This window comes from Amblyomma americanum, chromosome 3 (assembly GCF_052857255.1).
Source record: "Amblyomma americanum isolate KBUSLIRL-KWMA chromosome 3, ASM5285725v1, whole genome shotgun sequence".
NCBI lineage: Eukaryota > Metazoa > Arthropoda > Arachnida > Ixodida > Ixodidae > Amblyomma > Amblyomma americanum.
Window position 1 is genome coordinate 128897486 of NC_135499.1, and position 13851 is coordinate 128911336.

Sequence of the window (13851 nt, forward strand, 5' to 3'; positions counted from 1 at the left end):
CATTTTTTCGTTTTGTTTCAAAGAAACGAATATATGGACAGACTGCTGAACTAAGTAGTAGTGAGAGTTAAAAACAAAATAGGGCTTCTGGTAATTGCAATAACCAATAAGGGCTCATCTTGCTGAACGGTTTGCTGTCATTTAGAAAAAAAAAATGCAATAATGGTCAAAATATGCATTGCCCACCTTCAATTTTACAAGTTCATGACTGAAACACTTGTGGTCACAGATTTGCTGTAACTGTTAAATACTTGATGTACCTTTGCTGCACCTAGTGCAAATAAAGCTGCGCGATTACAGGAGGTATAATAATCAAAAGACAACCCCACAGGAATCACAAATACAGTCACTGTCACATTCTGTGCCAGATTTTGTGGTGGATATTCATCATGCCATCATGACGATGATGATTTGATATCTATGCATGGCCTTGTGCCACCACTCTGTGGTCATGGTGCATATATTGTGCGACTGGTAGTCGCAATGCTGGCAATCTACAGATCTTGCGCCGCTGTTCAGTGCCCACTGAGTGTGCTGTGCAATTTACTGCCGCAGTACTGGCAATGCAAGGGCAGCACTTATACATACAGGTGCTGTCACATTTCTCAAGTTTGCATTATGCGTAGAGGCAGAGGATAGTGTTAATTGTCCATTGTACAGAATGCACTTTGGACAGGGAATTTGCAAGCTTGTGTCATAAAATTCACATCAGCTGCAATATTATTGAGATTATACTGTACATAAACATGTGGGATGAAAATTTGTGAATTTAAAATATTTTTATTATGTATTTTCAGCAAGGAAGCTTGTGGTAATGCCACAGAATAACAGTGACTGCAACACAAAGCAGTCCAAGAATGCGTTAGATCACCAGCACTTCAAGTGTTTAGACTGGTTGTAATATGTGCACCATAGCAATACTTGCTGCAAATCCCAATTTGTAATAATAATAATAATTGGTTTTTGGGGGGAAAGGAAATGGCGCAGTATCTGTTTCATTCATCGTTGGACACCTGAACCGCGCCATAAGGAAAGGGATAAAGAAGGGAGTGAAAGAAGAAAGGAAGAGAGAGGTGCCGGAGTGGAGGGCTCCGGAACAATTTCGACCACCTGGGGATCTTTAACGTGCACTGACATCACACAATACACGGGCGCCTTACCGTTTTTTCCTCCATAAAAACGCAGCCGCCGCGGTCGGGTTCGAACCCGGGAACTTCGGATCAGTAGTCGAGCGCCCTAACCACTGAGCCACCGCGGCGGGGAATCCCAATTTGTAAATTTGTATTTTCCAACAAGCATAAATTCTTTTCAAAAGTTATGATATATATGATGTGAAAAAAGGAACACACACACGTACCGTATTTACATGATTGTAAGTAGACCCCCCATATCACATTTCCGGAAAAAAAAAAAACTTCGAGGTTGTTTAAGCTTGGTCTTTAATAGTAGAATGCGGTAGCATTATCCAGCTATCATGCACGGGCTTGCCCATGGACACATTCCAATATAACGAAAATGTATTAGCTTAGTCACTGGACTACTCGTCCACACTTGCTCCATCGTCCTCACTAGCACTGCCGTTGTGATCGCTGCTGAGGTCCCACAACACGTCGGTCTAACGTCGCCGTCCAGTGAAATCCCGCACTTCGCAAACAGCCACATCATGACAACACGTGGAACAGCTGAAAATTTTGCCTCGCTGCAGCTGCCACACCTTTATCACCCGTTGTGAATGTCGAACTTGCGGCTCAGCGCGCAGCTGTTCATTTCTTCGGCGTAAAGAATGACATCCATCTTGAATGTAGCCGTGAACGAGCGCCAGTCGCCTGCCGGACCCGGAGCACAAATAACGAATGACGAAGCACTACATTAAAAACTTGTGAAACGCGGCCGGCCATAGTCAAATGCATCAGAGCCAAAGAGAAACTATGCGTGAATGGCATCAGCTCTTCCGTCTGCTACCGACACTCCCCGGCACCGCTGCCATTCTGAGTGGCGATGCTGCCGCGATTGGAACAGTGGCCTTTCCATCAACTATTGGCGCTCTCTTGAGCGCTGAGTGCACAGTTGAAATTAAAAAAGAAAACTTGTTGGACACTTGAGCTTGCACATTAAGAATAGAATGCGACTGCGTTATCCAGCCGTCGCCGCTAATCAGCAGCCGCAGTCTGCAGCCATGTACGTGTGGCGAAGGGGGTGCCAGTTTGCTGCTTATCAACAGCCGCCATCAGCTGCCACACGGGATGCCAGTTCTGCGTGCTGACATAGCAGCTGGTCAATGCCAGCAACGAGAGCAATGCGACGCAGCCGTGCAGCAAAAATGAAACCAGGCTTTAGCATGCCTGATATCTCATTTGTCTCGCCTTTACTTACGGTGCCATGCTTCGGTTGCCCACTACGGATTTTCAAGTTTTGAAAAATAGGTCGACTTACAATCATGTAAATATGGCGCGCACGCACGCACACACACGTGCAAAAATATATGCACTGACACATAAGCACTAATCTCCCACATAATTCTACAAGCAAACTAAGCTGCCTTGAACTGATGTGCTGAAGGTAAATGTACTCTTACCACTTCTTACTTGCTAAACTTACAATGTTTGAAACAATCTTGTTTCAAGACACTAACATTTTTGTTTCAAGACGCCAACTTGTTAGTACAACTAGCTGTGTTGTTGAGAAGTCAGCAAGCCTATAAACTGTGAAAAGAGCTTGGAAGCAGATAGTGAAAAAAGCGGCTTAAAGAACTTCAGCTCTTGATGGTTACAAGCATGCAGCTTACCCTGAATGATAGCTCGAGGTTCTCTCCCCCCCAGATGTCCATGCCTTCATCATACTTGCCAAGCTCGTTGAAGTAGTCCTTGTCAATTGAAAACAAGCCCCCTGCCATGGTGGGTGTCCTGAAATGTCAATCAGATAAAGTTCTGTGTTAGTAATTTGTTAGAGAAAACCCAATTTCACCATATTTACTCCACACATTTACAGATAATATGGGGCAATGATTACGATCATGATGATAGTGGTTTTTTATGGTGCAAGGGCATCTGTGGCTAAAGAATGCCATGCCACAAGCCTATTTTTTTTCAACTCAAGGTGGCCTAGCGTTTTATGGTACTTACCGATCCATATTAATGATTATGGTAGTTACCCCTCCATACCACACTGATTAGGTATGGGGCAACTTGGAGCCAAGTGCCAGGATAGGGCACACATTGGGTTTCACTGCTCTTCTCTGTGACCTTTGCACTGCACCACATCTTTGCAAATTCTCACTTTTTCCCATCGTATAAATGTGTGAAAAAAAAAAAAACACAAAATCCATCATTTAGCAAGCCTTGCAGTTCCAAACCCAGGAGAAATTTGACATCCACTAGAAACTTACACCTAGTGGCAGTTTTTGCGGTAGCAGTGGTGTTTGACGTCTCAAAGCAACTCAGGCTATGAGAAACGCTGTAGTGAAGGGGGTCCAGACATCGCATAGTACACGGGTTTCTAGCATTCTACGTTCATCGAAATGCGACCACCATGGTCGAGATCGAACCAGCAGATTTTGGGTCTGCAGCCAAGCACCATAACGACTCAGCCATCATGGCAGCTGGCAGCAGGGGTGTTAAGAAACACATGGCAAAAACTAAAAGAAAGAGAGAGAGAAACTATACCACTAACAATCCGAAAGAAACAGAATTAAATGCAATGCTATGATCAGTGAACTTGTTCATTGTGGGCAGTACAGCACGAAACAGACAGAAGACAACGTAGAAGACAAGGAGACGCGCTGTCGAAGTTGAAACACAAAAAAGGGCCCTGTGCAAAAGAAATACACTGAAGAAGAATGGATAGCATGGCGAGTTGGTAATAGTAGTTTCACTCTGGGTGGCAGCACAAAACAGATGAAAAACAAAGTAGAAGACGACGCAGACGAGCGCCGTTTTTTTTTTGCAAAAGAAATACACTGAAGGATTAATAGCTGGGCTAGTTGGTAATAGTAGTTCATTATGGGTGGTACAGCGGGAAACAGATGAAAGACAAAGTAAAAGACGACACAGACACGCGCTCATCCATGTGGACGAGCGCTAGTCCGTGTAGTCTTTTACTTTGCCTTCTATCTGTTTTGCACCGTACCACCCACAATGAACTACTATTGCACACTAGCCCAGCTATCCATCCTTCTTCAGTGAACTTGTACGCCTGAAAGTCACGCATAGGAGAATTTAACAGCAGCTTCCGACAGAAGACTTCTTAAACCTGACAGTTGGCTTTTTTGGAGTAACGATTTTTTCCGCATGTGAGGTATGGGGGAGGTTAAGACAGCACTAACTTCCTCTCCTCAAGTGAAAGGAAGCAGCAATACAGACAAAGATTGCTTCCATTTGCACCACATCACCTGCTTATTAAATGCGTTTTGTCCACATTGCAGCTCTAAGCAAGTTCGAGATAACTGGAGGGAAAGACCACACTGAATATGAACTGACAAAAGAAATGGCTGGAAGTTAATTAACTATGCCCTCATTTGGTCTTCCCTCAGATATCTCACTTAACACAAGAGATGACTTCCTATGGAAGTCATATTACCTTTTACGAGAGCAAAATGTAATGCAGATTTAAGAGCAAGCAATGAATCGAAAATGTCAATCCCCGAGTACAAAGTAACTGAAGGTAGTAAGCGATGCAGTCTGATTAAAAATCCAAGCACAGTTTAGATCTGATGCAAGATGCCTGCTGAGGAAAGGGCAGTGTCAGTAATGCTTGTGAACATGAACCGCGCGACAGCACGAATCACATACACAAGGGTACTGTGGAGTTTGTTAAAGGCTTAGTAAGTGATAATGAGGAAGGTGAATACCTACAAAAACATTAGGCTCGTGAAGACCTTTACAGTAAAAAGTAAGTTATGGCTGAATTAAAAAAACATTGAGGAAGAAATTTAACGAAATCGAAGCAGACTATTTCCAATCCATCCTCCCTACAGCCTCGTCCAAGCTGCATGAAAGAAGGTTCAAGCTAATGGTAGTAGTGCTGAACCAATGGCTTGCTGAGTAGAAACTAGTCACGTGGGTTGCAATGGGTGAGCAAGATGTGGCACGACATTACCTGATGGGCAACGTGCGGTCTCCACCTCTGCGATCCACCTCTCTCTGTGGCACTCGGTACCATCGGAAATTGAGCTTCCAGTTGAAGCCACCCCAAGTCATATCCGAGGCTGAGATGTACTCAAACGTCTCGTCGCTGATCACATCGATTACCGGGCACACCACTCGGGTCCTGAGAATGAACCACATTGGTTCATGTTAACTTATGCTTTGCGGACTGACTGCAACCACAATATAGATACTAATAATATGCCAGCCATAGAGAAACCATGAGTACACACAAACAGTATGTCACTGCAAAATACTGATGTAGCAATTACTACTACATGAGTTACATTGGCAAGCAAACTATGAATAAAAGCCCCCATAAATCTTGGTATGAAGTCAAAGCTTCGACGTTCAATTGTGCAACTGTAAAAAAAGTCAAAACTGGACAGGGCCAAAGAAAGATGTTGAAAAAATAAGATGGACAGCTGTGCGTTCAGCTACTACCAGTGTAAAAGCTGACATAAAGACCAATATGCAATGTTGCACAAGCGCAGGTGTTTTCTTCAACCTACTACCCAGCATGATAATGAACAAAATAGCTACTGAAATACTTGGTAAGCAGCGTGGCACTATTCAGCATATTGGTCCTATGCTGCTGCTGTCACACAGAGTGTGAAAACAGCATATTCTCAGTCACCCAATACAATGGCGGTTGCAGCCAGCAGAATAAAAAAGATATTACAAAGCTTTTACATATAGTTAAAGGGACTATGCAATAAATTAATTGAGATTACGTAAAGCAGACGAGAGATAGGCATTTCATCACTCGTCACCCCAAAGCAAGAATTTTTAAGCTAGCATCAATAACAACGAAGATATAGACGATTAAAAATTACACTCCTCCTCTCCCCCCTCAACTCCTCCACGTGGGGCACCAGACAAAAATAAAGAAAACAGCTCTGGTACTGGACCCGCCCATGAATACGTCATCTGCTGACGTTCATTTTGCAACTTCTGGTTGTCGCTCCTAGCACCCCAGCGGCAGTGTCGGTGGCGTGATTTCGGCGCGCGTCGAGTTTCTTTGCTTGTCGTCTGTTGTAATTAGCATTAATGGACCCGGACCTCAAGGCGTGACTGCTCGCTCTTACGGCCGCAATGGGCATCGAGCCCTATGCGCTCACGCCGTACCGGCTGAATGCCAGCGACGACAGTAGTGACTCGGCGAGCCACTGCGAGTGGCTCCGAAACTCCTGACAGAAGGAGGCAGCAGAGGTAAATTGAAACCATATGCGCGAAGGCAATGCCCTGGCTCGCGCTTGCCCGAAAGGGTCGTGCGGCGGCACGAGCAGACGATTTTCACGGCTACCGGAAGTGTGCCCGTGACGTCGTGGCTGCCGTGGCTCCAGCGAATCACAGCGTGTGGTGGCCTGGCGACGTCATGGGTACAGTGACGTCTTTTTTCATGATTTTAGTTTCAAAATAGGTCACTACGAGCACACCAATCGGCCCGCAAAATTTAAAAAACACACTTTTTAAAAATTCATAATAAATTGCCGGCTCAGTTCCGAAGACTCATACTTGGTGTAAATGCTTCTTAGCATCATTTCTGAGCATTGAAAACATTTACAAGCGACTTTTTATTCATTGCATAGTCCCTTTAAGTAATACTACTGAGATTGCAGCTCACAGCAGCTCAATGAAATTCAAATTTTAAAAATCTATGCCTTTCACTGTGACTGAAATGGCTTAGTCAAAACAAGCAACGATTATCACCAGCGGGATACGTGCAATAGCCTTGTTCACGCATGATAAGCACATTTCACTAGGTAGCCCAATTTCCCATTAGTCAAACATTAAATTTTCAGGCTATTAATCGCAATTAAGCATTCTGGTGTCACCTTATGTTCAAGCTTGTCTGTCGAAATTGTGGCGAACTTCTGTTTGCGACAAATGATCTTTAGAGCATAATCATGGTCACAGAATGGCTCTGCGAGTTCTGCAAAGTCAAGCACATTTTTGACGACTGGAGTTCACAGTGAAACCACGAAGTAAGCCGTGCAAGTTCACCTGCCTACTTAACTGCAAGTATGACAAGAGCAGTGAAGGTAACAAATGTAGCATGTAAAAATGGCCGAATGCACTCTAAGATATAAGCCCCACACCTGTCTTCAGCAATGCGTGCCAGGAGTGGCTCGAGCCAGTGCTGCGTGCACTCGCAGTGAGCGTCCAGAAACGTGATGACTTGGCCTTTAACAGCGGCTGCTCCTAGAAGTCTGGCACGGATCAAGCCCGAACGTTTTCCTGTCCGCATTACCTAACAATAAAAAAGAAAAGAATGTTATCACATCATTCACTTTATGTTCCAGCTAGTAGCCTATATTTTTTTTTTCTGTCACATCTCCTTATCTGCCACCATTTTCTTGAAAACATAAGTCTAAATGTAGCGTAACCTTAGTGCAAAGTTGGCATGAAGAGCCTACACTGAACAACACTCTTAATCTGTGCCATCGTTACCTGTCTCTGACATTATGCTCACTATAAACACTAGTAGGTAACGACCCTCCTGCGTTAAGCTGCCACATACGATTATGCATGGTAGTGGTAGCAGTTAAAAAAAAGAAAGAAAGAATGCGCAAATAAGTCACACTGTAGCACAAACTGCACTTGACAGATTTTCAGATATTACGACGGCAGCTACAGAAGAATGGTAAGAATTTTTTCTTCTGCACATGCGCAGCATGACAGCCATTTTGTAATGCCTCCTTGATGTTCAGGTCTTCTGAAACACTGTTTTGCAGAGCTCTTACACTTCTGCAAATAACAAATAAAGTTCAAGCCATCTAGAGGCCAAGTGGGTTCGTATGATAAAGCGTACAAAGCCTTTAATCGTTGCAGTTGCACAACTTCAAATCAAAACCCGGGCGCCTCCTGTGGCCAGTTTCTGGAAGTTGACAAACAGAAGCAATGCCTTTGAGCTCCAAGATGCTCATAAATGCACCCGTGGGATGACAGTAATATGCCAATACCAAAATATCAAAATATTTCCTTCACTATGTTGCAAACACTGCAGATACAGATAAAGTTATTCCATTTACACGTACCTTTACAGGCACTTCCAGCTTGACAACATAATCTTCCAGCTTCTTCCCTAAATGTTCTGCAACAGATTAGACATACTTTTTTAGAAACACAATACTACCAGAATGAACAGACTATAAGCTTTATCATCACTGTAGTTTACGATAGCCACATGAACAACATTAGGCTTTGGAATAATCCTATTCTCTGCTGATAAAAAGAAGCGATAAAATGTGACACTCGTAACGCTCTATACCTTATTTCTCAAAGCCCGAGTGTCATGTTCCTGTGTCCTTGGCTGTTAGAAGTGGTAAACTTTGCAAGGGCATTGCCACACAGTGCTAAACTGCTAAGTTATACCTTGCCTATTAAAACTGAATACATAGGCTCATTCCAACAGCTCCTTTTTTCCCCTCTAGATGCTGCATGCAAATAAAACAACTCCCCTTGGCTGTGCTCAACCTCAAGGCTGACTTGCACTATTAAAATCAAGGGCGCTGAGTCTATTTTAGCACAATGTAAGCATTATTTGCTTAGTGTTTTGAAGGCTATTTCCTTACCATAGCCCTCATGGTACACAAAGGTGACTCTGAAGTTCAATTTCATGTAAATGAAGACAAATATCCTTAACACTTATACTATGCTGGTAAAGATATCACCACTTTATATTTCAGCTAGTGCCAGTGACAGACCATGAGACTTGCATGCATATGGAACTATAGAACGTATGTTACAGCCCAGCGTTGCCAACCAGAAATAATGTTAATGTGAAGTTTTAACACTGTCAGGTAAGGTGACATAAGACACAATTAACTTGTTATCATAACAAATATTATGGTGGGACAGCCAAAAACATTAAAAAACAACGGTCCCCACCTGTGCCACTAGGTATAACGAGCTTTCTATCATAACAGAAACTATGGTGGGGCACCCGAAGAAAGAAGAAAAAAAATATGTCCCCACCAAAGCCAGATTGCTCTCATCAAAATCAGAGATCTCAAGAATATTCTGCTGATGACTTAATAGCCCAAATGGGCAAACATAACAAAAGCAATGAGATCAGCTATGCTTATTATATATACCACACAGTGCGGAATTTTTCACGGGTCTCTCAAAGCAGACACAGCATGACAGCAAGAACGCACCCCTCTCGCTGGCATCATCCACAAGAATGATCTCTTCGAGCAGAGCCCGTGGTGCCGTCCGGATGACACTGTGCACCGTTCGCAGGAGAGTGGACCAGGCCTCATTGTGGAAAACAATCACCACGGAAGTCGTGGGCAGTTTCTCGGGGTACACCTTATCTTTGCACCTGCAAAAAAAGAATGTGAAACCCATTAGCGAGTTTGGCTTGACACTCAAAAGTAACCAGACTGAGGCCTCAGCAAGCAGTTTTTTTCACTGCACAGTAATTCCTGCCGCTCAACACCCCTTAGCATGGATGTTGGGATGTAGAGCCCCCAATAGCAGCCTTGTCATCACCGGCTTACCAAGCTCACTTAGCTTTGCGTGCAGGTAACAAAACTCAGAGAAAGGCCATTTTACTTGTCTCAAAATAAAATCACAGAGGGCAGGAACTTGCTTTGGTTGCATCAGTGCAAAAAGATATAGGCCAACAAAATTTATGCAGTCTATTTTATGCATTAGGTTCAAGCTTATTCAAACACTGTCATAGCAAAACTGCACTACTGCAGGTACAACAGCAGAGCTGCTGCAAAACCAGATATGACTAGCCCATGCAAACAACCCACTGCCAGGTACTTCAGGGAAGCCTCCCACTAATTTTCAAAAACAGCGTTTTTTGAGGTAAAGATATTCTTTTTGCGGCATAGTGATACTAGTGTCGGTGGACACCAGAAAGCAGGTGAATCATGTTAACCAGTAAAGTGATTAACTAAACTGTAACAGTTAATTTTTAACTATTACAGATAGGCACCCAGATGTAATTAGAGATTTGTAGCTGGCCATTAGTAGTAACGATATTAGTTTTTAGTACTTCAAAAACTTGATTACCCTTGCCACTTTGGCTCAACAAATTTTGGCCATCTTTCATGCAATTCTAAAACCGTGCCCCCACAATAGAGCACAGCTATGTCCATCAAATCTCGGCACTCGTGGCGCACATGCCACGAGTGACATGCCCTGCCTTGGCTGGAGCAGCGAGGAGCTGTGAGCACCGCAGCGCAGGTGGGACAGATATTGTCAAGTGGGATGCGCGCCAACCACGGAGTGACGTGATTTGATAGACGTCGCAGTGCGCGCACCGCAAGCGCATGGTTTGCGAATTGCGAGAGAAATGGTCAAAATTTATAGAGCCACAGTGGCGTCGCTAATCGTGCTTTCGAAATTCTTTCTAAAAAATAATTTGGCTTTTACCAATAGCCAGCTACAAATCTTAGTGTAAGTAGGTGCCTATCTGAAATAGCTAAAAAGTTGGCTATTAGATTGTAGTTACTCATTTTGCAAGTTAATGTGCGTTATTCGCTATTTTTATGGTGACAGCTAACACTGGCATTACTATGCCACAAAAGGCCCCTTTTTACAATAAAAAAACAATTTTAAAAATCACTGGCGGGCTTTCTTGAAGCACCTGGTATATGGATATGATGAAATGATGTTTAAACACATACTTCTCCAGCCTCACGTCAGGCAGTGACCGGTTGAGGGCAATGCGGTCGCTGGCCAGCAGGTTGAACTGGTTCAGCTTGAACTTCTCTTTCTTGAGTGCCTCTTCATCAGCTCCTATCTCAACACCACGACCTCGCTCACCAGGCCAATCAGCAGGGTTCTCGGCAAGCTCTGCACCACAGCCAGCCCATCGCAACAAGTTCAACAGCTGAGAATGCACTATCCTGGACTTCATTGAGACATGAATATTGTGCACGCAATTCTGTCCCCGACCTGGCACAAGGCTTCTTAGCAGTGTACTGTGACGACAACCTCACCAAATGAAAAAAGAAATTTCGCTCTAACCATGGAATTTAATGAATGTTAAGCAGCTGCCATGCCTTCAGGTATAAATAGACATGGAAAAAAAACAACAACAAAAGGAAGAAAAGAAACAAGAACAAGTGCATAACAGTAAAAACCAATGCCTGGAACAATGGCCAGTTATCCAGTGCCCAATGACTTACGCCGTTATATATAGATGCACAGAAAAAAATTCCGTGCAAAGCAACTGGCCTGCCTGTTTCACTAACAACTGAAACTACAAAACTTCTTCCACTTAGTGGCAGCTTAATCAATCCCAATGAAGACACATGTCAGTTTGTCCGGCCCATCCAAGCTGAGCAAACCGCCCACCGTGGCAGATGACAGTACAATTAATGATTGGTCGCGAGAGGGTTACTCGGGAAGAAAAACTTGGGTCTAACAAGCCCCACCGGTGGCAGCACCTGCCATCGCATGGCAGTGGCAGTTCGCTTAACCGCTGCACCACTGCTCCAGGAGTGGTATGAGGATTCCCACAGTGGTATGAGGATTCCCACAAATCTATGAATGTAAATTAAAGAATTACTAATTCCACATGCATGGGCATTAACTCATTAAAGATCTCGCGCCATACCCTTAAGGCGGAGCTTAAGTCCGTTTCCACTGATCTTCGAAGCGTGCTCGACTTTGGAAACCGAGCCTCAAACTGCAACTGAAGTGATAACAGACATTTGGCCTAACCATGCTAAATTGTCCGCCATTTTTTCTTAGTGTGCTACACACAGCAGTGATTTCTTTGTTTCAGAATCATTAGGCACTCTTCACATTGCAACTGGGTGCTTTGTTGTTACATTAGCTAGCGAACAAAGCAATTTGCATCTGTCAAGTTATTGAGTTGGCAACACATCCACTTGTGGATAACGCAGACAAATTTTGCCACCCAAAAGAACCTTGTTAATAGGGACTCAAAGGGACTGGAAACAACACCCAAATTAACAAAAGGTGGAAATATTAACTCCCCGAAAATTGTGAAGAACTGCTCATGTGATAGTAAATTTTATTGGTACAAAACTGAACAATGATCGCTTGCTTTTTTAGAAGAAAACTATGCGGCAAAAATTTTTCGCAGCTCCTTCAAATGCTTTAATGCGAATGCAATACATCGGGAGTGCTAATTCCTCATAACGCAAGGCCTTCGAGGCCTCTTCCACAGTGCGACGCAGCTTTCACAAGCGGAGGCACCGGGTGCGAGAAGGCTTTCCCGCAAAAACGACGAAGAGCATGTCGCGAGTGCGTAGTTTCGATGTGCTGGAAGAACGGAAGAATTGCGTGGATGGAAGCGAAGGAAACACGCATAGGCGCCGGAGCCGATAGTTGCCATCGCCGCAGGCTGACAAAGAGGCTCCGAAAACGAAACTATGCAGCTGACATATTTCTAGGCCTAGCGAGAGGGCCTTCTAATCATCAGTTGCACCTGTTTTCGCCCGCACGTCAAAGGTGCGAGGGGAATAATGCACTATGCATGCAGTTGAGACCTGAGGACGGCTATTTGGACAAATGCTTGCCGGGCCGGTCACACGTTGACTGTGCGCTCCGTCGGGTTCCTGTCCGAATTAACCGGTGCGAGCCCAGCAGCGCCCGAAATACAAGAACGGCGCCAGAACATTTGTTGTGGGGTGCCGCAAAGAAGCATGGGGGGGGTTCTAAAATGCGTTATAATACTTTTGGGGTACTGCTCTTCACAAAAATAAATTAAGAAAATTCAGTGATGAGAGCTTCACATACCAGTGATGGGGCCAATGCAGGCTGCACAATCGCATGAAATGTCCTCCCTGTTGGTGTCCGAACGAAGCACTTGGCACAGTTTTCTGTTGCCCAGCAAATTTTCGCCTCCCTTTGGCGTAGTCAGTGTCGAAATAACGAGCGCCGGAGATTTATATGGAGTTAGCAGGGACCATGTCGGCAGTCTGAATTATCCGAATTTCATAATGGTGGAACTCCTTTCATGTCTGGACCAGTTCTCGCTATTTTCCACAGTCTTTCTTTCTTCCTTTCTTCTTTCACTCCCTCCTTTATCCCATTCCTTAAGGCCCCCTTCAAGTGTCCCCCGATATGTGAGACAGATACTGCGCCATTTCCTTTCCCCAAAAATGAATTTTCAAATTTTCCACCATCATGAATCTGCACCAATTAGGTCAAACTTCTGCTTTGCTATCCAGATTTCAGAGATAAGGGGGGTCAAATGAAACAAGTTTTCTTTTGTAGTAACAAAGATTTCCTGGGTTTCTAAATCGTATCTTCAGAAAAACTGTGACCCCATGATCTGATCACAAATCATGGTGTATGGTAGAGAGCGAGCAGGTGGATGGCTTTCTTGCAAACACAAAGTGAACAAAGGAGAGGGAAGTTTCAGGGAGCTTGCCAATGTTTCGACTAGAGCACTTGTGCTTGCCTGGGTGTGGTAATATTGTAATTAATCCCTAACCATACAGGATGGAACTTACTAAAACTTTATACATGCCTGTTAGAAATTAACATTTAATATTTCCTGTTGCGAAACTAATTAGGTTTATTTATGCCTGCGCAGACAATTTCGGTGAAAAATTATTTGGATTATAAATGACACTCACTATTTCTAAAGAAATGTGGGATTAGATGCAACTGGCATTTTTTGTGTAATTACCAGCTATATATACTCATCCGATCCAGAACTGGATCCTTAATACGTGATCCTTAGTTTGTTTATCCTGAGCGGTTCTGC

At 43.9% G+C, this 13851-nt stretch overlaps 1 protein-coding gene across 1 annotated transcript in view; it reads right to left on the reverse strand.

Moving 5' to 3' along the window:
* LOC144124912 (polypeptide N-acetylgalactosaminyltransferase 13-like) overlaps positions 1 to 13851 on the reverse strand; it is a 34563-nt gene that overhangs the window by 10624 nt on the left and 10088 nt on the right. Inside the window, 6 exon segments of the mRNA XM_077657859.1 lie at positions 2786 to 2903; positions 5095 to 5265; positions 7244 to 7395; positions 8183 to 8238; positions 9305 to 9471; positions 10790 to 10958. Coding sequence (XP_077513985.1) covers positions 2786 to 2903; positions 5095 to 5265; positions 7244 to 7395; positions 8183 to 8238; positions 9305 to 9471; positions 10790 to 10958 — 833 coding nt within the window.